Source organism: Lissotriton helveticus, chromosome 9, assembly GCF_964261635.1.
Source record: "Lissotriton helveticus chromosome 9, aLisHel1.1, whole genome shotgun sequence".
Classification (NCBI taxonomy): domain Eukaryota; kingdom Metazoa; phylum Chordata; class Amphibia; order Caudata; family Salamandridae; genus Lissotriton; species Lissotriton helveticus.
The window spans coordinates 1,045,193,137-1,045,220,386 of record NC_136070.1 but is presented as its reverse complement, the minus strand read 5'-3'; the positions used below and the strand labels follow the sequence as shown (position 1 = coordinate 1,045,220,386).

General features: G+C 43.9%; 1 protein-coding gene across 1 annotated transcript in view; it reads right to left on the bottom strand.

Annotated features, from left to right (window-relative positions):
- IARS1 (isoleucyl-tRNA synthetase 1) overlaps positions 1-27,250 on the bottom strand; it is a 548,404-nt gene that overhangs the window by 225,400 nt on the left and 295,754 nt on the right. Inside the window, exons 19-20 of the mRNA XM_078661397.1 lie at positions 10,883-11,027; positions 4,611-4,731 (exon numbers count right to left, since the gene is read on the bottom strand). Of these exons, the coding sequence (XP_078517523.1) occupies positions 4,611-4,731; positions 10,883-11,027 (266 nt within the window). The remainder of the gene's footprint in view (positions 1-4,610; positions 4,732-10,882; positions 11,028-27,250) is intronic.

Below are 27,250 nucleotides of genomic sequence, written 5' to 3'. Positions count from 1 at the left end.
GGAGCTTATTACATCCAACAGGGGCAGCCCTATTCACCAAAATCTGGGGCCAATCAACAATAGAACAGATACAATGATCAGTGATAGTCATTTTTAAGGGAAAAAGAAGTAGATAACAATCATACAGTAACCAAGTCATGAAAAGTGTGTCACTCAGTGCAACATAGAAAAGAACAGAAAATATAAAAATAGGGTACCACTTTAAATTCTTATAGAAAACTTTTTGTTATTTAAAACCGGTTGTGTAGAACATGAATAATACAGAGTCCAATATACACATACAATTGGTGCTCACTAGCTCACGCAACAAACACATAATAATACAGATCACAGTGTTGGTGGCTAATGAAATAAAAGCATGGGTCAGAGGCAAATCCCTCTCCCTTCCCCAACCCGATCTAACAGCGGTGACAGATGCATCTGGACCCTAAATGTGTGCTGTCATTCTATCTTGTCCGCACCAAAAATTTCCAGCTGTATGATCAACTTTTTATTTGATATGTACGTGCCAAGAAAGGCCGGGTTGTTCAAAAACGTACCATATCTCGTTGGGGGGTTGGCCATTGCATAAAGATCTGCTACGCCTTCGCGAAGAACGATCCTCCAGTGGCGCTGCGGGCTCATTCCACTGGGGCTATGACAGCAACCACTGCATTGGCACGTGGAGTTCCACAGGTATAGGCGGAAAGGCGTACAGGAGGCCGCAGCTCGTATTGCGACGAAAGGCGCAACCGAGCGAGTCCTTCCTTGGAAACCCCAACACACAATACTGCTGATATTGAGCGTACTCGTCAGTGGTGAACATATCTAACCAAGGCTCTCCCCAACGCTGAAAGAGACCTTGCACCACCTCTGAATGAAAAAGCCATTCGTGATTGACCAAGCACCGACGACTAAGTTTGTCTGCCCTGGCGTTCAGAGAACCCGCCAGGTGTTGAACGACCAGGGTCATGCCCTGATGTTCCAGTCTTGTCCAGAGGCGAAGAGCCTCCTGACATAGGGTCCATGACCCCGCCCGCCCTGTTTGTTGAAGTACCATATGCCTGCCCAGAAGCCTCAGAGTCATTCTCACCGAAATTAGGGATAGAGGCTGAAACATCGCTATGATAGCCTGAATATCCCGGACTCGCTGCTCAAAAGGATAGGCCCAAAACTGCACTATGTCCAGAAAAGCTATGATGAAAGGGAGCATCTGAGAGGGAAAGAGTTGCGGCTTTGGCACATTTATAGTGAACCCCAGCGAGTGCAGGAAGTCCGCAGTAGTCTGGAGATGGGATAAGATAGCCTGGGGCGAGCCCGCCTTCAACAGCCAGTCATCTAGATAGGGGAAGACTGGAATCCCTGATCTGAGCTGCGACAAACGCCATCATTTTCGTGAACACCATAGGGGCAGTTATAAGGCCAAAGGGGAACACTGTGAACTGAAAGTGCTCTTGGCCCACCGTGAACCCAAGATAGGATTTGTGGGCTGGCAAGACGGGAATATGTAAATAGACATCCTGAAAGTCAAACTCCACCATCCAGTCTCCCGGGTCGAAGGAAGACAGGACCTAAGTCAACATGAGCATTTTGAACTTCTTCAGAAGGAAGCGGTTGAGGGCTCGGAGGTCTAGAATAGGACGCAGGCCTTTGTTCTTTTTGGACACCAGAAAGTAGCGGGAATAGCAACCACGGCCTACTTCTGGCGCAGGGACCCACTCCATAGCTCCCCTGTCTAAGAGAGCCAAGACTTCCTGGAAGAGAAGCACCAAATGATCCTCCGACGTGATTGAAAGCCAGTGGCATGGAGGGAGGGGTAGTCTCGAAGGGGAGTGAGCAGCCCCTTCAGACGATATGCAAAACCCACGTGATGGACAGCCAGCGGAGGAGATTATGGCAAATCCTGCCTCCCACTGGCCATGATGCGCCCGAAACGTCGGACTAGGAAAGTTTGGAGGCTACTGCAGGGGAGGGAAAGGGTGGACTGGTCCGCCCGCGGGCTCCCAGACCCGGGAGGTTGCTGGGTTCCTCGTCCGCGGCCACGCATATGCTGGAAAGCTTGCATAAGCCGGTGGCTAGACTGGGTCGGACGTGGTTGGGTGCCCCTTCCTTAGCCACGAAAGGGACGAAAAGCAGACTGGAGTGGGCGAGAAGGTGCAGCGAGGCCCAAGGATCTGGCCGTAGCCCGATAATCTTTAAAGCGCTCCAGAGCAGAGTCTGCTTTGTCGCAAAAAACAAGACAGCAGTGCCAAGCTGGAGGATGAGCACAGACGCTTCCCAAGATGGTTCAGCTTCTTGGATTTTCTATCTGTAGAGAGAGAACGCGCCCTTTGAAGAAGAGGCTTGGACCCCCAAGCTCTCGGGGGAAGGGTGTTGGGTTAAGAGCACTGGGTCAACTGGAGCCGGGCGGTTGCGCCGGCGGGCATTCGTCTGCTCCACAGGAGCTTCCATGCTGGGCTTGGTCTACGTACCCTGGAGGACATCAGTGAGGGCTTCATTAAATGGCAATAGGGGTTCAGAAGTGGACGCCGCAGGCTGAAGCACTGCTGTCAGGTTAGTCCTGACCGCCACTGAAGGGAGCTCAAGGCCCAATCCTCAGACACCCTTCACATCACCACAGCATTGGACGATCCCTCCTCCTTAGCCACGGTAGGGGATGTAAGCAAATCAATATCTGGAGAAGTGTCCAGACCACTGGCATCACCCAGGTCCTCTTGCCAGTCTGGTTCTACAAGCTGATCTGCTAAATGGTCAAGCGACCCCTCCCAGTTCTCATTACCACCCTTTGGTCGGTAGGGATCACCAGGGATAAACAAGGGAACAAAACCCCTCCTGTGTCAGTTGTGACATCAGGCAACGTCCATACGGCTCCAGGTCCAACTCAAGGATGAGGATGGGGACGGCGCCAGCCGGGGGGACGACCGGCAGCAGAGAAAGACAAGTGAGATCCAGGCCTCAATCCGCGGGGGCCATCCGGCGCCCGAGCCACCAGCATCGAAGGCCCAGGAACCCCAACCAGCTCCGCTGGGCCCAAGGCGCGCCGGCGGAGTAATGCTGCCCAAAGACGAGGTGTTGGGCCTAGTAAAATTGTCAGAGTTGGGCAAGGGACGCTCCAGCTCCCAGAAATGAAGGGAGGTATGGAGTCATCCCTGATTCAGGCACCGGAGACAGAGCCTTTGAGCGACGACGCTCCGAATCCTGCGTTGTGTCCGCCGACCGACAGGGAGAAGGCAAAGTGTGTTTGTGCTTCTTTGCCTTTTTCTTGTGTTTGAAAGTACCTGATGACCTGTGCGACGAGGAGTGGGGGCTCCCCGAACCGCCTTGAGACATTCCTCTTGAATGAGACCTTGAGAGATATGGAGCCGACCACTGGGCCTCCAGCTACTTTCTGGACCACTCCCACAAAGTCTTTGGATTCATGGCCCAGCAGTCGAGGCACTTTTTCGGGTCGTGGTCGCGCTCCAGAAAACCACAAGCACAAGAGGGTTATAGACATCTTGTGACAGGTGCCGCAGGGCTTGAAGTCGGTTTGACGTAGGGACATCCAGGGGGCAAGTAGAGGCCCAATTACATCATGTTTGTCTAACTGCTTTAACATATCCTGATTTTATAGTTTTTAAATGTATTTTAATCATTGTTTTAGAATTTCAAACACCATGTATCCTGACTATTTTATAGTGGTTTTGTACAGATTTATATTAATTGGCACACATCTTTAATTCATTTCATTGTGAACACTGTGCCAAGTCTCAAACCGAGGACTTTGCTAAATAATATAATCAAGAGGTCTTGCATTGTGCAAGCACTAGGTCCAATACTATAGGCCAGGGCATCCATATTGTATAAGCCCTGTGCCAAAGTCAATAGTACAATGTCTTGTACAATGTGTAAAACTGATGATAAATGTTGTAGGTACTGGATTATGTATTCTTAATCCCTGAGACAAAGGCAATAGGCAAGGTTTTTTTTTCACTGAATAAGCCCTATGACAAACACCATGAGCAAAGGTTTCTGTATTGTGTACATCTTGTGTCAACTACCTCAAATAGGGGTTCGTTACCATCAGTGTTTTTAAAGACATTTCTATTCTGACCCAGTGCTCAGGAGGTGCTCAAGAGGTCCAATGTTCTCTGTGCCCATTTGAAATTTTATGGCGGTTTTCATCAGTATGTAGATTAAAGTGTGTTTACTTTTTCAAAAAACGAACTGAACATTGATTTATTGGGACTTATAGGTGTTTTGTTCAGTTTTGAGTGTCTGTCCACAATACGGCTCTGGGTTGCTCTTTCTTGCTGTCTTAAGACTCCAGCGCTACATTGAAATACTTAGGCTTCAGTTTGGGTCCAAGAGCAAGGAGGCCACAGATCACTAGTGATAAGTCACTCCAAATGTTACATTTGGGCCCCAATAACTGCCAATTACCCTGGGACCCTCCCACCAAATCAGTTCACATGTGTTTTTAATAGCCACACTATGGAGCAACCAGATGATTTTCTGAGTTCATTTACATCTGCACTTTTTATGAAAGTAAACTGATATACTATATGAAACACAGCATACAGCCCATACTAGCACACATAGGTTATAGACAAATCACTCATCATAACACAATTTTCTCTTATGCAACTTACCAGCCATTTCTAGCTTGAAGAACTGAACAAGTGACTGGGTGAAGGAAAGAACCCATTTATCCATGATATTATTGCTCTCTTTCACTGTGTTTTCATTGTAAATGAATTCAATTCCATCCTCCTGGAAAAGCAATCAAAGGGTAGGGACATTAAAATCAACAGTTGTGAAATTTCATAGGAAAGAAGGCTAATATATGACCCATTACTTCTGTTTTATCTTAAACTAAAATTGAATTTTAGCATTTGCCTGGGGAGACGCTGTACAAATAAACTAAATAAATCATTTTATTTTTACTATGCCAATGCTGAGAGGTGCTAATTAACATATGTATTGTCTCTATGTAGATTATAGATCATTTTGTGTTACATTATTAATTGATTATGGAGGTGTCACATGGCTAGGTTAGGCCCAGGAAGAAACACTGCCATTTTACATCTACACATTCCTAAAGTTGCCTTCCTTTTCCACACAATGACTTTTGACACACATTTGCTTGAGTGACCGTGCAGGGTTAGTTTCTCTGAAAGCACATTGCTTACAATAGCACTTCGTAAGTACACTATCATGACACCTTGAATATTCACTACAAGACCTGAGCACACATTGTGCAAATGTTGTTCTTTATTATTTAGACATAAGGTGACAGCGCTATCATAGAGACAATAAATAATGCCAGCTTGGCTGAAGCCTCGTAATGGAAGCATGGATGCTGTTTTTTTGTTAATACACACGTTCCTCTGTGCTTAAATTAGAGGAGCACTCTGCTGTCATTGCGAGGCAATCACTATCGTGGGAGTCTCAGCCCAGCTGATTCCTGTGTACCCTCTGCGAGGGATGTCCAATTTGTGAACAAGACCGGGACCTACATACCTTGCTTTCAGGTAATGGGGATTTAGATCATCCAATAGATTCTTGGCAGAACACCTGCCCTTGGCACCTAGGTTAAGAGACACATAGTAGTAGTAGTACAGTATATACAGTACTCCTATGGCCGCATATATACACTGTTTTAGCACAATGGTGAAATCTTTCATTCTTTTTACTGTCCTTATACTGTTAATCACTTTCGTCTGCCTTTGTATATTAATCATTGCAGCGCATATATTATATAAAGGAATCACAATGGTTCAATAACTATTGAAAATGGCCCTTTGTGCATTTCTTTTATATCTCTCAGAGCACGAGTGACTGAGCGCAAAGGTTCTAGATCTGTCACTATGGTTGCTTGGGGGTCAGGGTTGTCGTGTTCCAAGTTTGCCCAAACCATTTGTTACCTTGCCCGGTTTAGGGGCACTTATGGTGGAACTGTGAGATAGCAGGTCTTCTGGCCAACATATACTGAGGGGGTGCATAGAATCAGTATGGCACATCTCAATGTTAATGTTGTCCAACAAACGAACAGTCCCTACTGAAAAGTGAAAACCGTACGACAGAGGATGATGTAATTCACAAAGACAATATCATGTTGCAAAATGTTTCAATTACTGGTATAACTGTTGAGTAATAACTCTGAACTACACAAAAAGTTTGAAACACCAATTAAGCCTCGCTTGCTTTACTTTTCTCTCTATCCCTTTTGTTTCATATTCTCCAAGTCTCACTCTTTTCATGCATCATTTCACCTCATACTTTCTTTGTAATTCCTTCATGTTCTGCTTTATCCCTTTCACTGGTTACATCTCAAATCTGGTGACCAATGAGGGCCATTCTTAAACATTCTCTCCCTTATATATCTCACTTCAGCCCAGAAGATGTAAAATTTTCTAATAACTTTCTATTTGTATTAACAACTGTGAATTTATTTTAGACCAGCTTAAAGCACACCAAAGCCTTAGCATTTGCAAATATTTAGTATTTTTGAGTATTCAAGTACGTATTTTCTTATTCCATTTTATACAATACACATTTAGCCTAACTATTATAGTGGCAGAAGCTTTGTTGTGGAGCACGCGTAATGGAGCAAGAACTGAGGAAATAACTGAAATCAGACATTTTACTCTGACTGTATCGCCTTAGAGGTCTTCTAACATTCTTACCCCCAAGAGAAGAGAATGACAGCTGTTCATTAGTGTCGATCTGTAACTTCGATTTCCTTAATTCATCCGCATTAAGAAAAAGTCTATAAATGTATCACTAAAATGCTCCAAATTACTAGGGGTGAAGCTCTGTCCTGCTGACATGGTTTGGTGCACTTAAATTATTTTTGATGCTTGCTGGTTATTTTTACATTAAACCCATGTTAGATTTCTGTGAGCTTTCCAGAATGTCTGTTTTATTTTACACGCCTTTCACTCCTGTTTTGGTCTTATATCTGGACCCCAATTGCTTAGTTTATCCCCTTTTCTCACCATATTCCATTATAGGTGACTGGTACGGGCCTACTGCCTCAAAAATATTTGACATAATCCATGACAACAGCAATTCGCAAATCTTGAAAGTATTTGCTGTAATATTCCAACGTTTTACTGCACAGCATTATGAAGGTAACCATTCAGTTCATACTTCCCTGTTCTTCTTTTCAGCTTCTAATCCCAGCAACAATGGGGGGGCTACAGAGTGACATGTTTAACATCACAAATTCCTGTCACAATAGGTAGCTGAAATGCCAATTAAGGAAACTGTGCTTGGTGAATAAAGTTGTGCAGCAGGTCGAAGGAGAAGTAAGTAAGTAAGTACATTCTTTATTGTATAGTTAATGAAAACCATCACAAAAAAATAAAATGCCGTAGTATTTAAAAACTGATCTGGAGATACACACATAATTAGAAGTTAAAATCGTGAATAAAAATGTCCTTCGAAGTTCGAAAAGCCAGGTCTGTTACAGCGGGAACAGTCACACAAGTAGTGTAAGTTCAGGGTATGAAAGAAGAAGACTGTCTCCTGTTCAGTCAGGATTTGATTTGGGCAGAGGTGCCGTTTTAGTAGTGTTCTATTCATAGCCAATGAGGCACTACCACTTTCCTAGTGCTTCCTGAAAACAAGGCCTTAAATACCCACACCCAATTCACCTTACTGCCAACAAGTTACAGTCTTGTTTCTCTAGCATCCTTTACCAAAGGAAATAGCATTGGGCTACTACCCATCAATCTTCCACGAGCCAGCTGCATCCACGGAGTTGTATTCCATTTTGAAGAACCATCACTGAAAAGGGGAGCAGAGGGATAATGCACTCCCCGATTTGACCTTTCAGGTAACTTGAAATGTCCCTGGACACCAGATTTATTTTTGGTGGGGAACGAAAAAACAGAAACCAAGTGGATAGCTGGGCTTGGCACAAGTCGTGCTCCAATGTGGCTATACCCACCATCTGCACCAGGCCCCTCAGGGAGCAAAGATCAATGGTATGTCCCCTCAGAAGAATCTTAAGATACCCCTGGACACTAGAAATCATTTTGAGTCAAGCAAAAACATCAGACATGAAGTAGGGAGCCAGGCAGCCTGTAACCTGTCTACACCTGAGCTACCGTGGGGAGAAGATGTACTGCCCAGCCTCTACTCCAATGACCTGAAAAGTCCCTGGGTATAAGGAATCATTTCTAGTCTAGCAAAAAAAACAATATAGAAATAGGATGAGGAGTCGGGATTCCTAGCACAAGTCTTTCCTCATGCCTGGCCGGGGGGGAAGGGATGGGCAGACTAGTAGGAAACGCACCAATCTCCTCAGTTGAAGTGGAAAAAAAGAGGCTCGCTGGAGACAACCAGTACCAGAAGAGGCTTACTCCACCTTTTGTAAATTTTAGTTCCTAGTGGAAATTCCCCTTCCCCTTTTTAGTCTTCATGGGGTTGTAAGAGTTTATTAAGGCGGCTCATGTTGGGGGAGGCACAGGAGTGGGAAGAATTATGGGCCTTAAACCATGAGGGGAAGCTTCAACCAAGGTCATTCTTTCTTGGTGTTGGTGGAAGAATCTTAAGGGGTAAGGGAGGGGGCTGACTCTCAAAGATTGGAGGGCTGATATCCTGAACATTTCTTAGGGACAGGAAGGTCTTCATGTAATTGTACCCCTTAAAGAGGAGTCTGTCCCTAGGCTCTCAGGTGAAACTTCAGCATTTCGCTATTGCATGCTATCAAGTAGGCTTTCCTCCCCACGGGAATGAGGTAGGATAGTCTCCAAGATAACAGAGGGCTTTGAAGGTATAATTAAAGTCTGTAAATCTTTTGGGCCCTCAGAGAGTCAAACTTTATTATCAGGGGATCATTTTTCCTGGATGCCCAGTGGACTTTCTCATCCCTAGTGGGTTGATCGGAGGTTCAATACCGCCCCACACTACCTCTATAGGTGGGGAAAAACCTGGTCTTATTAAGGATTCAGGAGAGTTGCTAACAGGGGTCCGCTCCCCCTTATACACTGCCTGATGTCGAAGGGTGATATCAGGTCAGGGACCATGGTCCTATCAAAATCCTTAAGCAGGAATCAATTTAAGAGAGACACAGTTTGCAAGGAAGAGTCTCCACTTTCTGAGACTCTACTATGGACATTGGAGCCAAAGAGTTATGGCCCCTGGACTTGCTACTGCATGCCATAGCTTTCACAGTCAGCAGTGGCATCTCTCGATTTCTGAGTTTGTGATGTCAGCATGCTAGAGGTATGCTTCACAATACCAATGTGTCACTGAATCCAGAGTACAACATCAGAAGCTGTTCAGAGGACCATCCAGGGTTGTGCTGTCAATATGAAAAGTATTTTCTCCAGTTTATGACTTCCAGTTCCTTAGCACTACCCATGCAGTGCTCAGGGAATGAAGAGGGTTTAAATAATCATATGACTAATCCGAAAGTTTGCAATGAATTTCATCTTCACCGCTTGTAGAGAGAAGGAAGTTCGACTGATTCCCTCTTTTTTATTTGCAGAGATGTGATGCTAACCTGGAGCACGTTCTTCTCTTGTGTGCATATCGTTTGAGCTTTACCTGGATAAATATTGGTCCTTTGCCATAGACTGTCCGGAGTGGCACACAAAGACTTGCAAGTTGATTATCAGACGATTGCTAGTCTATAAAGGGCTTCTATGGCTGTGAAATATGGTTGAGTATTTGAACATGCCCTAATTGTTTTACTGGGCATTCTGGATAATAACAATAAATAACACCCTGTAAAGTCCTTTGCATAGTCGAGATGTGATAGAACGATGGAGATTAGGGTCTGGAGCTTCTTCAGAAATTGTAGATGTGGGGAAATCCATCTTGGGTTACACATGGAACAAAAGGCACTTCTATTGTCATGGTTTTCTTGAGGAACAAGAAACAGACTGGAGTATACAATTACTCCCAGGTTTTTTATGTCTGTTAATGTTGGTAGAGATGGTCTATGATCCTGTGGCAGTCTAAGGAGGGATGGTAGTTATTCTAATTTCTGCATATCAAGATCTTGGATTAGATTAATTAAGTTTAAGATGGTTATTCAACATCCACTGGTCCACAGCTAAAAGACGTTGGTCTACTTCTGACTTGTCCAAGTCCTTTTAATTTTCCATCTGTAATATGATTTGAGTGTCATGGCCATAACTATCATGTAGGTTGAAGGATTTGATCAGAATAGGTAGTGGGGTGAGCTACAAAATGAAGAGTAGAGGGGTACTGATTGATCCTTGCAGTATTCAAGTATTCATGCTGAAAGGCAGTTATGTTAATGAGCAACGGAGATGATGCTCGATTCCTTTCATGTAGATTTCTGGTGGGCTCTCTGGAAGGAATTAGTGGCTACTGTATTGAATATTGCCAGTGGGTCCGGTAGAAGACAAGCAAAAAGAAGTGCAGTACTAGAAGAATACTCAAACATTCCTTAAATCATGCACGCCACAAAACACGAACATCATCGCAGAAGGACCACAAGAGCCAGGAAATAACAGGAACAAACATAATTTAGCAAGGTGCTAAGTTTTAAAGACAACTAGCATTCTGTAAAGCTCAGTTTATTTTCTGTTCATATATGCTGAAGCTGTATTGATTAAATATATTGATGTGAATAATGCGTTTAACTAAACAATCTATTCAATTCCTAGTTCGTTAAACCAAATAAATGTTATGTATAAACACTTGTGATAGACAGACATTTATCTCCATATAGGAATACTGGAACCCCTAAAAGAACCGAAATTTGACATCCGAAGGTAAAATTGACAAACAAGCAAATGAATGTCTAACTTGAAGGTGTTAAAAATATAAACAAGAGATCCAAAGTACAGCCATGGCTTAATTTTTACCGCAAACAGTTATGCACACAGATGGAATCTTCCTGCGTGAATGTTAGTTTAATACATTGGAAAGTAGGTACCTTGTGAAGCCGCAGAATGTTTTGCATCAGAAAACGATATGCATTGTACCATGGGAGAAAAACATCCTTCAGCACGTCTCTCACGCCTTCTTCCTTAAAGCGCAGGTTTTCTGCTCTCACCACAGGAGAATTAATGAGGTACAATCTATAGAAATGCAATAAAGCAAATAATAAAAGAAACGAACATTTGCAAGTGGGCTTTTATAATACCATAAACTTAGCTTTTTAACGGCACACTTTTGTTTTTGATTGAGCAGAAAAAACAGACAGGTCATACAAACAATTCATACCTAAATGATCAGAATATAGGTACAAGGTACAAATACTACAAAATACATACTCTTCTAATTCATCAAGCATTAAATACCATAAATTCATCTGTCATGTGCAACAACACCTATTGTAAAACAAGACTTCCATGGAATAAAATCAAAACCATAACCATTGCTAAAATCTATGAAGCTGTGTGCACACCGTCTCATTCAAAAGCACAAGTAAATCAAAATTAGAGGCAAAAATGTTTTGCCCAACTAGAGCAACTCTCATCTACAGTCATTGATCCAAACAGCACCACACCTTAAGGGTTCAATCCACACCCAAACAAACCTACAGAAAGTCATGAATACATATCAATAGATATTTGCAGCCATGTACAAGAATCAGTAGACTTACAAGGACCGCCAAGTACACAGAAATACAGCTGTACAATTGAGCATGAACACATGCAAACAGAAGATGGAAAGGAGGGAAAAATCAAGGGGTGGTGTATAAACAGTTCCTAAAAACATTTACTTTAGCGTGTTTAGTTTTCTGTATTCAAATACAAACATGCATTTGTTTTTTGTGATGTTGACAATTTTAGTTGATGTGTTCTTTTAATTTATTTTATTCAAGGGACCTAGAGTCTTAGCTGATATTTTGCTATTGTCTGTTCTACAACGGTGCAAATTAATTAGAACACTTGCCAAAGTACACTGTAACCTAAAGCTAAAATGTTTCCTACTTTTTCCATGGTTTACAATCTACATCTAATGCTGCAGAGAGACTGTTATTCCCAATGGCATTCAAACTTCATTCTTCATCTAGAATAACTCAATTAGTCGAACAGGAAGGGAGATAACCGCACATAAACCACTGTGGGATAATTAACCTAGTTTTATGTAAAAGCTCTTGTTTCAGCCAGACAGTGTTTTTTACCTGCACACAAGCAAATACAAACAAGCGGAGGTAAAGCCAATAAGTCTGGGTTTAATCTGCTCATATATGTAGTATAAACACATTTAAGCTGTCTACACAGTACCGCTTCATTGCCTTCGACACAGGCCTGTTTAGGGGTCAATGTCAAATATATCATATAGCAAAGGAGTTCTCGCTAGAGCTATTCCTTAGTTTCAATGACAAAGAACGAAAGGCAGGTCTATAATTTGACCATTTTGACCATTAAAAAAGCACTAGGACTAACAAAATATATATTTTTTGTTATAGTGCTTTTTTAATGGTCAAAATGGTCAAATAACCAGTTCAGTAATGACGGACTATGTTTCCGAACATTTCGTTTTCATCTGTCTTTAACGTCTCCGGCTGAAAAATTGTTTTATAACTTTTTAACAAACCAAAATCGTAATTGTCGAATGATATATATATATATGTATATATATATACTTATACTAACACATTTCAATTAAGGAGTACAGTGATGCAGTAACCAAAACACATCAATCCAGGGACATATGTAAGAAAACTAATCAATAATAAAAACAAGTAAGCTTCCAATTAAAACAACACCCCCTGCTCTTTCCTGTTTAGCCAAACTATAAAGAGGTATCGACTAACGCCAAATACCACTGCCTGACAGGTGTCCCATCTGAAAATTCGGTAAGCCACCCGATATGCCCTCAGCCCAGAGAGTACACAACAGTTTAATCCTTCTCTGCCTGGGTGTTGCATTTGCAGGACAACGAATACGGACATGTTCAACATCCTCAATGGCGTGTTTACAAGTATCACAGTAAGCCCAATTGATACCAGCATTGCAATGCATTAGGGAGTCCATTACTAATTGTGCAGCATCTAAATTACTAACACCCTGTATTCCTCTCCGTGTGAAACGCCAAACATAACTTTGCATTCAAGCACCATCTCTCTTGATGGATATCCAAAAAATTTGATGAATGGCGCTTAAGCTAGAAACTATGAAAATATTACTTTTAATAATCAACCTGTTCTGGCACATGCTGTTCGGTAGGGGCCCGAGAAAAATAATGTAGCATTATGCCTGAGAATATGTAAGAGCATTGCCACCGCCTGATGTCCCAGAGGCCCTTCCAGTCTTTCTGTTCGCCTGTCCTGCACTGGACTATGCTCTAACAAATCGAAAATAGCCACGCAAACTTATTGTACTCACCTTTCAGCGACATTTGCGCTGTTTTGCCACTGCATCAGCGGCATTTTCTTTCAGTCTTGACGATATGATAAGCCGAGGAATTACTTCTGGCTGGGTGTGCCAAAAATGAGATAAAATGCACTGGACTGATAAAGAATGTGTAGTAATCTCCTTCTTATGTAATGAATCTCCCTGGCTCTGATGCTCTAGCTATGTGATGTCATTTAGAATGTTATGGAGGTTTGTACTTGAAGTGAGAGCTGTTAGAGAAGATGAGCTGAGCAGCCAGGAGGCCGCTCCTGGTGTGGCTTATATTAGGAACTTATATTGAGACTTACATTGGAACTTACTAAGCTGTAATTTAAGGAATAAACTACAACTACAAGAACTGTCTACTGGACTTCCTTATTTCTACAGAATCATACACAATGTATTTAATTTTTGTTTGGGCTACGATGAAATTAAGCAGACAGATGTTATCTTAAATCATATTTTTAAAGTGTGGGAACACATCAATAATATGTTAACCAGGGAATACAAGACCAAACGTTATGAGAAGGCGAACAATTTGTCTGAGTAATTCTAATAATTAGCTAGAGTTTTTAAAACAAACATTGCCACATCCACTCCTCCTTTCCCTCACCTCAGCATAACAAATAGTGGCATTTTCTACTCTGAGTTCACGATATACAATCAGCCACAGTGTTTGCCTACTTTAGAGGGGACATTTATTTAACATTTACATGGGTGCGTATCTCCCTCGAGCTAGCATCTCCCTAGCAAGGCCCCTTCGCTCTGATCTGTAAAAGGACTAAAGAAATGCCAGTTACAAAAGGCAAACACAAGAAGATGATGGACGGAACTCTGATACTTTTCAGACACTCACCCCCCGTCACAGATCAGGGTTGTATCCATCATCATTCTTTAGCTCACTTCGCCACACCAGTTCAGACTCAGCTATATGCAAATCAGTCTTGACCCTGTGCCTCATGGGAACTGTCCAGCCCAAACTGCCAAGCCTTCCCTGGACTGGAAACAAGCATCCTGGGACCGGTTTCGGGGTAACAAGGGACCCACGTCTGAGCATACCCCGCCAACTTAGTGCGAACAAAGCAAACATAAGGCGATGATGGACGGAGTGAAACTGTCCATCATCACCTCTAAAACTTTTCAGCCACTCACCCCAGTAACAGATCTGGGTTGAATCCATCATTGTTCTTTAGATCACTTCGCCACCCCTGTTCATACTCGGGTATATGCATATCAGTCTTGACCCTGGGCCTCATGGGGAACAGTCCAGCCCGAACTGCCAAGCCAAGTCTTCCCTGGACCGGAAACAAGAATCTTATTTCGCTTGTATCGAAAACATGGAAAGAAACTTACAACGGACGATGGTTAGTCGAGTTACTTTTGCTGCTGGCGAGGCGACGAGACTAGTGGCCAAAGCCTGGCTCAAATGCCCTATCTATACCTAAATTAACCACGATGGGCTGCGAGACGCGGTATTCTGTCAGGAGCCGACAGACGTAAGACACTTTACTGGTCTGTAGATCTCGACAGAAGATCATATGGGTCCTTTTTAATGGTTACATAATGGGGGAACAGGAGGCTGACACCCACACCTCTATCTGGTACAGCGACCCTGGAGGCTACGGATGACAGCTGAACACCATACCGCATTGCAGGAGTCCTCTAGGTGGGGTGGTGGGGATTGTTCCATAGGGTGAATCTGTATATTCGACGATGAGACAATGTGTGTACTAATAATTCAATTTTCTCTATAAATGGTTCTGACTGAATATATGGGGACCTACGTCACTTATCCACACCTACGCTATGGGTCCACATTTTTATTTTGCATTCAGTTTGAAAATGTTTAGAAAAAAATAAAGTAAATGTAAATAAACTAGCTCCAGTTTGAACACATAAGAGGAATACCAACAAATATGGCAGTAAATGTTGTGGGCCCTGTGTGCGGAGCGGAAGCCTCGTTTCCATTACAATGTCCTCAATTCTTTTAATTAATCTGATTAACGTCAGACACACGAAGGTGCAGGTAGGAGAAGTTAGAAACTTCAACCACAAGTTTGGCTAATTTTCAAGAAATTCGTCATTTCGCCAGTACTCACATGATTCTAAATGCATCAAAAATAACTTTCAAATCAACAGCATCTAATACTCTTGCAAGTTTGCTATTAGGGAAAGTTCAATAGATTGCCAAAGGACGCTCTGTGCTGAAGACCCACATCAGTGGTGCTATAACATTTCATGCTAAGACATAATTTACAAATGGGCTCAATTAATCACGTCCGAGGGAATTTAACCTTTTACAGATCAGACAATTTCACGGACTGACGGTCATAAAATGCTTTCTAAGCAGCAGAAGAGTTCTCTCTACTGGCGAGATTAACAACACATTTTAAAGTGTCACCTATGATAGATAATATGTTGCAGTGGCAACAATTTCAACACTTGCAACACCCAGGCCGGGTTTGTGAGGCACCAGGAGGCTGCACATTCAAAACCTTTTCCAAAAGGAATCAAATGTGTGCCTGGTAGAGCCTCGTTGAATGATGTTTAATTGGTAGATAAAATAGTTCAGCGGTGGGGGTGGGGGGTGATTCTTCTTAGGAGCACCCTCCAGCCGCTGCGGATATAGGGACTGCTGACTGCCACGGCAGACTATTTTTGATTCCACCTTGCGCCTTTTTCTTTTTCTTCCACCACTCTACATGTCCTAGATCCTAATGTCGCTTCTTCAGGTTATTTTTGCGGTCTCGCTATAGACAGCTCCAGCGGTCTGTCACAGAATACACAGTATAAAATGCTACACAGAGTTAGCCCTTGTTCATGATTAGCTGGTGTTAGACCTGGTATCCTTGGCATGGTGTCCCCGGACTTTTGGCCATGTGACCTCCTGTTTTTGCCGACTTCGTTGTTGCTGGCTTGAGAAATCTAAGCACTTTACCACTGCTAACCAGTCCTCAAGAACAAGTGCTCTTTACTTACAACATAACATTGGTCTAACCACAATTGGCATATTTGATTTACTTATAAGTCCTTAGTAAAGTTCACTACATGTGTCCAGAGCCTGTAAATTAAATGCTACTAGTCAGTGCCGTCTTTAGGGCTGTGCGACCGTTGTCAAGTTTTTGGTGGCGCCATTTGCAGGGCTTCTTAAATGAGTGCTGTTATCTGTCTTTAGTTTCCAAGACGTTGGCAGTTCTGGTAATCGAAGGCGGACACCGGCACTCACGTGGGCACAGATGGCACCCAAAAGGATAGAAATTGGCTTATTTTAGCATTCGGCCAGCATGCTTCACATTATACGAATGATGCACTGCAATGTCATGGTGCTGCTTGTATCCCCATCACTCTTCCTCCTTCCTGCACAGATCTCCTCCAAGTGGAGGGGGCCAGCTTCATGCTACATACAATGTACGTTTAATGTATATACAGGGCACTTTTGCCATGGAGGCAGCAGGCTTTCCGGAGAGTGCTTTTCTAGAGGTGGTTGTGCTTCCAGGGGTTGTTCTGTGGGTGTTTACAGTGCACTATAAGAATGCTGGTGACCTAACAGGTGCCAAAAACATTCTTTCCTGCTCATCGTCGTGCGTCATTTTAAAATAAGCTCACCAAATCAGAAACCGTTGATATTAGAGCTCATGTCTGTTTTGGACCACAATAAAAATATTAAACACCTACTAAGGAGCGTGCCTTGTGGAAGGCTAACAATTACTTTGTTTCATTTTGGCACACTGGATAGCTCGGTGCAAATTATGAAAACCTCCCCGGCACTGCAAAACAGACCTCCTAGCTCGGCACTTGCGATCCATGGAGACCAAGGTGAAGTGCGAGTGCCTGATTTTCGGAGCTTGTAAACGGAACAGTTCACGCATCGGAGGCGCATCGAGGTGGTGTCTGGGAGCTCCAGGTAAGTTCTCTTTTATTTTCATTATTCCTCTCCTACAACGTCCCGCGCTGCCCACCAAGTTTTAGTGGCAGCAGCTGCCACTGGTTACAGTTTCCATCCACTGGCCCCTCGGCATTTGGACCATAGTTGAGCGTGGCGCCCCAGACACACATTATTATAGCAGGCAACACAGCACTGCCACTAGTGCAGGCGAGGCAACTGTGGCTGAGGTACAGCACATGCGGTTATATCATGACTAGTGCTGAGTACACTGCTGCTCGGACAAGTCTTCTGTCCTTTGATATTCCCCTGTTAGAATTTATGGCACATGTGAAATGCATGAGAGTGATTGTATATGTCTTTCTGACCACGGCACTGGCAGAGCAAATTAGCCGAAGAACCACCAAGCACAGATCCAAATGCACTACTCATTCACATAGGGGGAACCCTGTATGTATAGTGGTACTTATTCGGCGCTGCAATTTACAGCATATGCAACAGATCAGAGTGGCAACTTAAAAAACAGATGTCAGGACGTGCATTTTGGACTTTTGGAATATAGAAGTTGCGCAACGATGAACATTGAGGGAATACTGCATTGACTGCCATTGGCAACTTTGTTTAGTTTCTGACTCTTCCCCAGCCCACCTGTAAACCGCCCCATTTCCCTGTAGGGCAACAATCTGCGTTTTCCAGTGCTGCTATCTTCCCAAGTACTACGTGCTGGGAATTACGGTCTCCTGAGTGAAAGGAAGTGAAGTTAAAAATAAGTCCCTACTGCAGGTCATTGCAGAAGTGTGAATCATTGGTAGGCCTTGTTATAGCTCTTGGAACATCTGTTTATTTATGTTGTGTAATTAGATAAAGGGAAATCCCTTGTGAAGTTGTGTGGTTGAGTGTGTTATGATGTGCCCTCATGTACATGTATTCCATCTTTCTTTGCGTGTGTGACTATGATTATGCAAATCAGTGTTTATGTATGTTTCTGAGATGTGTCTGTATGTAGAAATGATAGCTGAGTGCACTGTATTCCTTTAAATCGGTATGCACCGCCAGTTCATTTGTTCAGAGGCTTAAAAAACTCATCCTGAGTTGATGGTGTTTATGAAAACATTGAGAACATCACTCTCCTTATTGGATTTGACATAACACTTTAATCTGTAGTACTTGAATGCTCGTTTGGAGGCTTCCGTGCTACACATGGTTACGGCTGATGGTAAAGTATATACTAATTGCCTGGCTGTGTTAAATACTGTACCAGTGCATCAGAATAGGCCTCAGTGTATGACTGTACACTTGTATGCGAGTGCATACCTCTGGGTGAGTTTGCTGGTGTGAGTGCTTGCGTAGGCCATTGATTTTCATTACAGTTTAATGTGGGTACACACGTAATTATCCTGTTAAGTGATGCTATTGTGAGTATAGAACTTTCCCAGATTTCTTTCTTTACATTTCTTAGTGTAAAGATAATGAGGATGTGCCATTCATTGTCTCTTTATATGTGTGCGATATAATGCTTTGACACCCGAGATTGCGGTGAGTAGTGCTAAAAGTGTGAGAGGGTCTAGGAAGTGATAAGGAACACCATTGGAGAGTGGCAGTGAGGGGATCCTTGGAGAAGAAGGTCATAGGGGGCGCCAACAAAGATTGTCGCACCGGATGCCATCAATGCTAAAGCCGGCATTGCTACTAGTGGGCCTGCAGCATCGATTGTGCCACCCACTTAAGTAGCACTTTGAACATGCCTCGGGCCTGCCAGTGAAGAGCCTGTGTGTGCAGTATTAAATCTTCCATGTCGACCTGGCAATTTAACCTACTTGCCAGGCCCAAATCTTCCTTTTTATTACATATAGTGTCACATCCATGGGCACCGTGCAGTGTATTTAAAAAGTAGGACGTACTTTTAAGTTGCACATGTCCTGGTAGTTAAAAATACTCAAATTAGTTTTTCACTACTGCAAGTCCTTTCTCTACCATAGGATAACATTGGGATTGCCTTATTATATTTTAGGACTTAATAATTTAGTGATAGGACTCCCAACTTAGGGTCTCTGTCCTTACAATTTAAAAACATAACTGATGGTGAAGTTGGTTTTTAAACTGCAGTTCTGAAAATGCCACTTTTAGAAAGTTATATACTGAAAATGAGAACTGGATGTAATTCACTCCTTCCCTTTCGTGGCTTTGAATTTTTAAACAGTTTTCGATAATGCTCCAGGCAAAATCTTGGTGTGCGCGCTCAGAAATGTGCTTTGTCCCAAAGGCACGAATTGAACATCAAGAAAATATCCGGTGCGTCGTCGCAAACCAGTCCAGGTCTCATTGCTGATCAATTGTCTCAGAAAACCATCCTTAGTCTTACAGGTAATCTTATTCATCCATTGTTGTCTGTTAACTTTATAATTCAAATGGAGGCAATGTGATATAAAAACCTTTTATTGCTCAAGGAATGCCCACCTGGGCTTTTTCCAACAGCCCTGTAAATCACTTTCCATTGCAAGTAACCAAATTTGGAGTCCACTCAATGCATTTCGGGATGGTAGCCCTTCGTCAGGGGTAACTAGAATTTAAACTTAAAAACAACCCCTCAGAAGCCATACAAATATATTTTGATCGGCAGTACGACCAGGAACTGGTTTGTGACAACTACACCACACAAGCATTTGCAATGCAATAGGTTTCAATTACTGAAAGTTTGAGCTATTGGCGTTGCATTATTATTTCAACGCCAATAGGTCAAACTTTCAGTAATGCAAGACCTATTGCATTGCAAATGCTTGTATAATCTTCTGGGATCCCATGACGTTCTTCAGCAGGCCGGTGGCCAGTAGAAAAGGGCCCAAATGTTCCCCCTCCAGATAAGGACATGGATGGACCCTGCATTTTGTGTGACGGGAGGGGAGGAGGGTGTGCCAGCGAGGAGTCAAGAGAAGTGCAGAGCTGGCCAACCAAAAGAATCAATTGGTGATGTCTGCTGGGCGGGAACCAAGCACTGAAAGGCGGGACAGATGCCCAATATTAACCAAACAGAGAAAAGTATTTAAAAAAAGAGCCCAACTAACCAACCAAAAGTGGTGGGCGTGTCCAAAGTTCCCAATAGCCCATATATCGAATACAGCACGTCTTGCAGAGCAGCCTATGCGCTGCCCAGGCTTGACCTATTAAGTATGTCACTGTATTTAGAGGACATTTTCCCCCCTGGTATATTTCAGCAGGTCTGACCTCCCAAAATTTACCTATGCTAAACTACGCGCCTGAGATGTTTGCCACAAAACTCAAGATTCCATAATGTAGGACAACATGAGTAACCGGACATACCTGAATTTAATGGGACATTCGTAATGAGGTCTTAAGTATTTTGTAAACAAAAGATCTGTTTAGCAGCTGTGCTATCAACACAGACCTATTACAAATGCCCATATAAGAATAAAGTTATCTTATTGGTGACTACGTTAACCATAGTCCATAGACCCTTTCTCATATCAATGTTGACTATCTCACCACCTAGTGGTAGGACTGGACAGCTGTTTTAATACAAAGCATTTCATACCAGTACCACTTACACAGCCAAACGTCATTCTACCATCCCAGCACATGAACACTCCTGGTCATTCCTTCCAAACAAGCACCGGCAAAGCCACTATGTCTGGTGTTTTTTTTTTTTTGTTAGAAAATCTCATAACAAAGCAAAATCTCAAGCTGCAAATACATGGACAATGTGAGTAGGTCTCCTTAGCTGAAAAGACTGCACTAGCAGGGTTAACCTGTACTCTCAAAGAGCGTTATGAAAAGTAGTCAGCTGATGAAGTTTGTGCTATAGGTCAGGACCTTAAAAAGCAAACACAGCAATTTAATGTACAGTAGATACTTTAGTTAACGCCTTAACGGTGGCCGCGATTTTGCGGAAGTGCAGCACTTCCGCAAAACGGGTGGGGCCGCGTCGGCTATTGACCGAAGGCAGCACTGTGGAGGTAGTGCTGCCGACGGCAGCACGGAACGGGTTAAAGGGCAAGTATTATTATGTACGATACTTAAAATCAACAACATGTTACTCTGATAACAAAGCAAAACAAAAATGTCAGGCACTTACTAAACAACAAAGTCATAAATCAACAAATAAAATGTCAACATGTCAGCTAAGTAAATATATTGAGGAAAAGACACTTGCTCTCATGTCACTTCTGCAGGCTAACAAAAGGCGTAACTTAATGCCTTACCACAAAAGGGTAATGGAACGAATGGGAAAAATGTAACCATCCTTAGAATGCCACTGGCTTGATAGTCCTTCAAAGCAATAGTGAAGCATGAAAAGCACACATAACTAGTGGCTGAAGGGGGCGAACGCAAAGCCCAGTAATTTTTTGAAGAATTAGTAACATGTTGAATTAAAACAAAAAACGGTCTGTTGTCTGATGTTAACCCCTTCGACGCTGATGACGAGCTCAGCTCGTCATGAGGTACGCCTGTCGTACGCTGATGACGAGCTGAGCTCGTCATGTAACGCGGGTTTTTAAAAAACGCAGCGCACAGCGGGAAAAATGCTAGTGCGCATGCGGTTAAAGGAAGGTTACACTCGCAGAATAACTTTATTCGTCTAAAGTACAGTAAAGAGAGAAGACTGAGGAAAAAGCCTACAACTCGCTTACCCACCATGCTTTAATATCACAATCTTCTGTGCAAGATATTTCAGTGGACAAAAGTGGACGTTTTCAAAGGAGGCATTTAAATGGTCTAACCAAAGCTAAGATCCCCTGAATGCAACGGAGGAAGAAGTTACTTACATTCTGCAACGCTCTTTCTGGTGGATAGTCTATCTAATCAGATTCTTTAGACCTTTAGAATATCTCCCAGACTGATTCTAGTATTTTATAAGCAGTGCTCCCACATGCTGGTGCTATGCGACTCCACGTTGGCTGCATTCTGGCCTGCAGGGATGCATATAAGCGCCAATCCTATCAATGACGTCAGTTTCTTGCTGGACTGTTTCCGAGCCAGAGCACAAACCAATTGTTTGTACCAGTCAGCAGATCTCAAATTTGAGACCTTTTTAGATCGTAAAAAGTGACTGCTGCACAGAACGGGGAAGTGGGAGGGCAGTAAGGAATCTGTGGTTAGACAGAGTATCCACTATAAAGAGGATTACTGAGAGTATGTAACTTGTTCTTCTGATGGATACTTCTAAACGTAGATTCCTAAACTTTAGAACAGAAACCAAAGCAGCACCTCCCAATGTGAACAGTCTGCAGAGTGGCTCAAACCAAAAAGTCTTAGAGGAAAAAACGAGCAAAATGCCCTTTGCATCAGACCTGGCTATCAAGGCACTAGTGCTTCATGTACCTGTGAACTGATCACCGTATTGTAGCCTGACAGAGGTCGAGAAAAGGCACCCTGTGTGCCAACGTAGTGGTAGCAGTCTTGGGCCTAGAGGAATGAGCCCTCAATCCTTCCAGAGGCTAATTCTTTGCCAATCTGTAGCAGATCTTAATGCAAAGGATTATATACCTTGACAAAGTCCTGTTCTGTACCTACAATACCTTTCATTGCCCACCGAGAACAGCACAAAAGGCATATCAACCACCCTATGATCTGCTGTGCGATCAATGTAAAGGCTTAAGACTCTTTTGACTACCGGTCAATGCTGCTTCTCTTCCTCTTTTGATGGATGAGGTGGAGAAAAGAACACTGGGTGAGTGATGGACTGGGCAATGTGGAAAGGAGTCAAGATTTTGGGAAAAAAAGCCTGCCGTTTCCTCAACACTAATTTGTCTGGAAAAATGTGGTGTAAGGAGACCGCACCCAGACACCTTGGAGCTCACACACAACAAGATAAAGTGATTGTGATGAGGAAGATAGATTTGACAGCTAGAAAAGATAAACAGCAGCTGTGCATTGGCTCGAACTGGGTGCACACAAGGAGTCTGGGGGTCAAATAAGGATCCCACTTTGACAACACAAACAGAGGGAATAAGTGTGTCAAGCCTTTAATAAACTGCATCACAACGGGTGATTTAAACAAAGATAGTTAGTACAGCAAGTACAAAAAGGCTGAAAGAGCTGACAAATAACTTTTAATAGAGTCCACCTGAAGACTTTGCTGGGGTAAAGACAAAATAAACAATAGAAATCTGATATGTGGCTTGTAAGGGGTCCGTGTTGCAGTCTCAATACCAGACCACAAATTTGTTGCAGCACCCAGTGTAAATGGACTTTGCAAAGGGGTGCTAATCTGCAAGAGAAACATACAGAATCTCAGGTTTTACATCAAATGCAGTCAACTGCCACTGCTTAATCTCCATGCAGGGAAGTGCAGATTGCACGGTTCCGGAGCAGAACCCCGTCCTGCTGATGTGACCGAAGATCCTTCTGAAGAGGCAGCTGATCGGAGGACATATGGTCATGCCCAAGAGTTCTTGGAACCACACTCTTCTGGCCCAATTTGTAGCTACTAGGATGTCTTTGACCTAGTTATACCAGATCTTCTTTAGAACTCAGAGCAGGCGAAGCAGAGGTGGAAAGGAAGTCCTGCATTCCACTCTAGCCTTAATATGTCTCAGAGAGAGTGTTCTTGGAAACTCCAGTGTACAGACGTCTTGACACTGCACATTTTCGATAGTGGCAAAAGAGATCTAGTTGGGGATCTCCCCACTGTCAGAAGATGTTCTGTGCCACCTAGGGGTACAACAGCCATTTGTGATCTGCCAGGTACCACCAGCTGAGTTTGTCCGCTATGGCATTGAATGATCCCACAAGGTGGTTCACAATCAGGGTGATGCCCTCATGTTCCAACCACCAGCAAAGGCAGACCCTTCTGGCACAGGACCCCACTCAGCCCTGCTTGTTGCAGTACCACGTGGTAGTGGTGATAGTGTTGTCAGGACCTGCACCAGCCTGACATTGATGGATGGCAGAATGGCCTCCAATGCTAGATTAAGCGGAGTAGGGTGACTGCCAGAAACTAGAGCCCTCTGATTGCCAGGTGTCCAAGTCGCCTCCCCAACCATCAGTGTTGCATTAGTCACCACCGTCTGCTCTAGGTGGGAAAGGGAGAGGGGTCTGCCGCGAGTCCGGTTGTGGTTGAGCAACCAGCACTGCCAATCTTGGGCAGTCTCCACTGAAAATTAGATGATGTCTGCCAGCTTCCCTTGTTGCTGGGCCTACTGAGACTTCAGAATCCACTGAAGAGCCTGCATATGCTCCCTAGTGAAGTGGATGACCAGAATGCATGAGGCCAACAGGATTCAGAGCTGCTCTCACTGGGTTCCAGGACCGAGGCTCAAACATCATGATCATAAACCGAATGTCCAGGACTCGCTGCAGCAGATGAAAGGCTTTCTGAACAGCACTATGTCCAAGACAGCTCTGATAAAAAAAGAAGTAGTTGCGAAGGAGTCTGATGTGACTTTGGCTCACTGATTGAGAAATTCCAACAATGCCCGGAGGTTTACTATCATCAGGAGGTCCTCTAGGATGGATTGTCGCGAGATCCCCTTCAAAAGCCAGTCATTCAGGTAGGGGGAACCACCATAGGGTTACTGGTAAGGCCAAAGAGGAGCATGGGCAACTCAAAATGCTCTTGGCTGACCCTGAATTGTGAGTAATGTTTGTGGGATTGCAGGACGGGCACATGAAAGTATGCGCCCTGCAGGTTCAAGGTCACCATCAAATTTCCAGGATCGAGAGCAGATAAAACCTGGGCCAGTGTGAGCATTTAGAATGTGTTCTTCCATAGGAGGCCATTCAAAGGGTGAATATCTAAAACAGGATGAAGGCCTCCATCCTTTTTCTGGCACAAGGAAATGGCAGGAGTAACAGCCCTTCCCTATATCTGAATCCAGCACCCTCTCAATTTCCCTTTTAGACAGTAGGGTTTGCACCTCTTGCAGTAAGATGAATAGGTACTCCTCTGAGAGCCACTGTGAAGTAGATGGAAGCTGTGGATGGTTACATAGAAGGAGGGCATAAACGAATAGTTTTCTTACCTGTTGGTGTAGTTTTGCAGCTTGAAGATCTTTCTGGATTCATTATGCTGTGCATTATTCCGCGGTCTTGTGGTTGGGTCCGGATTCGTAGTCTTTTCTTTGTTGTTTTTTTTGTAGCCCAGGTGGGCGTCGGCGTCACACCCCCTTGGGTGTATTTCCGGTGACGTCGGCATGCTTCCTGCGGAAGCTCCCACTCCTGGGCGCCATCTTCGGGTTCTTTTTTCCCGTGTTTCTTTCTTTTCCGAAGTAATGGCAATGTACTATTTAGGTGATATTTTACCGCTTGTACTTTAAAAGTCCTTTTTTTTTTTTTTTTTTAACCACCTCTTCTCTCTCCAGCCTCATCTTTCTGGCGGAGGTGGGTGGGTTCGCTAGTGAATCCAGAAAGATCTTCAAGCTGCAAAACTACACCGACAGGTAAGAAAACTATTCGTTTTGCAGCGTGAATCTTTCTGGATTCACTATGCTGTGCATAGATTTTGTAGCGGTTTCTCATCTCTGTGGCGGCTGGGTGGAAGATGAGCGTTGGTTATTGAATATGTGCTGGAGCACCTTCTGTCCGACTTGTGCTTCCTTGTTCATCTGTATATCCACACAGTAGTGCTTGGTGAACGTGTGCACCGAAGCCCATGTTGCCGCCAGGCATATGTCTTGTATAGGTGTGTTAGCCACGAAGGCTATTGTAGCGCCCTTTTTCCTAGTGGAGTGGGCACGTGTCCCCTCTGCCAGCTCTTGTCCAGCACGCTCGTGGCAGAGTTGAATTGTCTGTGCGATCCATCGTGCAATCGTCTTTTTGGTTACTGCTTTTCCCATGAAACTGTTGGCGAATGACACAAAGAACTGTTTAGTTTTCCTGTGTCCCTTCGTCCTCTCAATGTAGTGCATGACTGCCCTTCTGGCGTCCAGGGTGTGCAGAGCTCGCTCTGCACTAGTTGTTGGTTTTTGGAAAAACTCAGTATCTGTATAGATTGGTTCATGTGGAATTTGGACACCACCTTCGGCATGAAGTGTGGGTCAGTCCTCATCACAACCCTATCATTGTGAATTTGTATGTAGGGTTCTTGTAGCATTAGCGCCTGAAGCTCGCTTACTCTGCGTAAGGACGTTATTGCAACCAGGAAAGCTGTTTTCATAGTTCGCATCTTTAGGGAGGCCTTGTGAAGTGGTTCAAAGGGCTCTTTCATGAGTTCCGTTAGGACTATGTTCAAGTTCCATGCGGGTGGCGGCACCCGCTTGGGTGGTGCGATCCTTTTCGCCCCCTCTAGGAATCTCTTCACCACCTGTGATGTGAAGAAACTCCTGCACGTTTCTCCCCTTGTGTAGGCGACTATCGCTGCCAAGTGAACTCTTAACGAGGATGAGCTAAGGTTCTTCTCCAGCAAGTGTGTTAGGTACTTTAGCACTGTGGAGTCTTTCTTCATTTTATTGTAAAGTCTTTCTTTTCAGCACCACATTGTGAATCTTTTCCATTTAGCAACGTAGCACTTCCGAGTGCTGGGCCGTCGTGCCTCCCGAAGGACCCTCAGGGTACTTTCTGGCAATCTCAAATGTGCGAACTCTATGTCCTCAGGAGCCACGCTACTAGGCTCAGGCTCTCTGGCTCTGGGTGTAGTACCTCTCCGTCCTGCATGGAGAGTAGGTCTTCCCTCTTGCTGAATCTGTGGGGTGCACACTGTGTCATCTCCATGATCTGCGAGTACCATGTCTGTCTCGCCCACTGTGGCGCGACCAGTATCAGCGTCATGTTGCTCGCTCTGCACTTGCTCAGCACTCTGTGCATCAGTGGTATCGGGGTAAAGGCGTAAGCAAATGTCCCTGACCAATCTATCCATAGGGCATTCCCCAGTGACCTCTCCTCGGGCTGTCTGGATGCGAAGTTTTGGCATTTTGCATTCTGGCGTGTGGCAAACAGGTCCACCGATGGTGTCCCCCATCTGTCGAACAGCCGCCTTGTCTCCTGAGCATTGAGCTCCCACTCGTGGGATGCCGATGTCTGTCTGCTGAGCCAATCTGCTTGTATGTTGTCCTTCCCTGGTAGGTGTATGGCTAGCAGGTTTATTTTGAGAGGGATGGCCCATCTCCATATCTCCTGC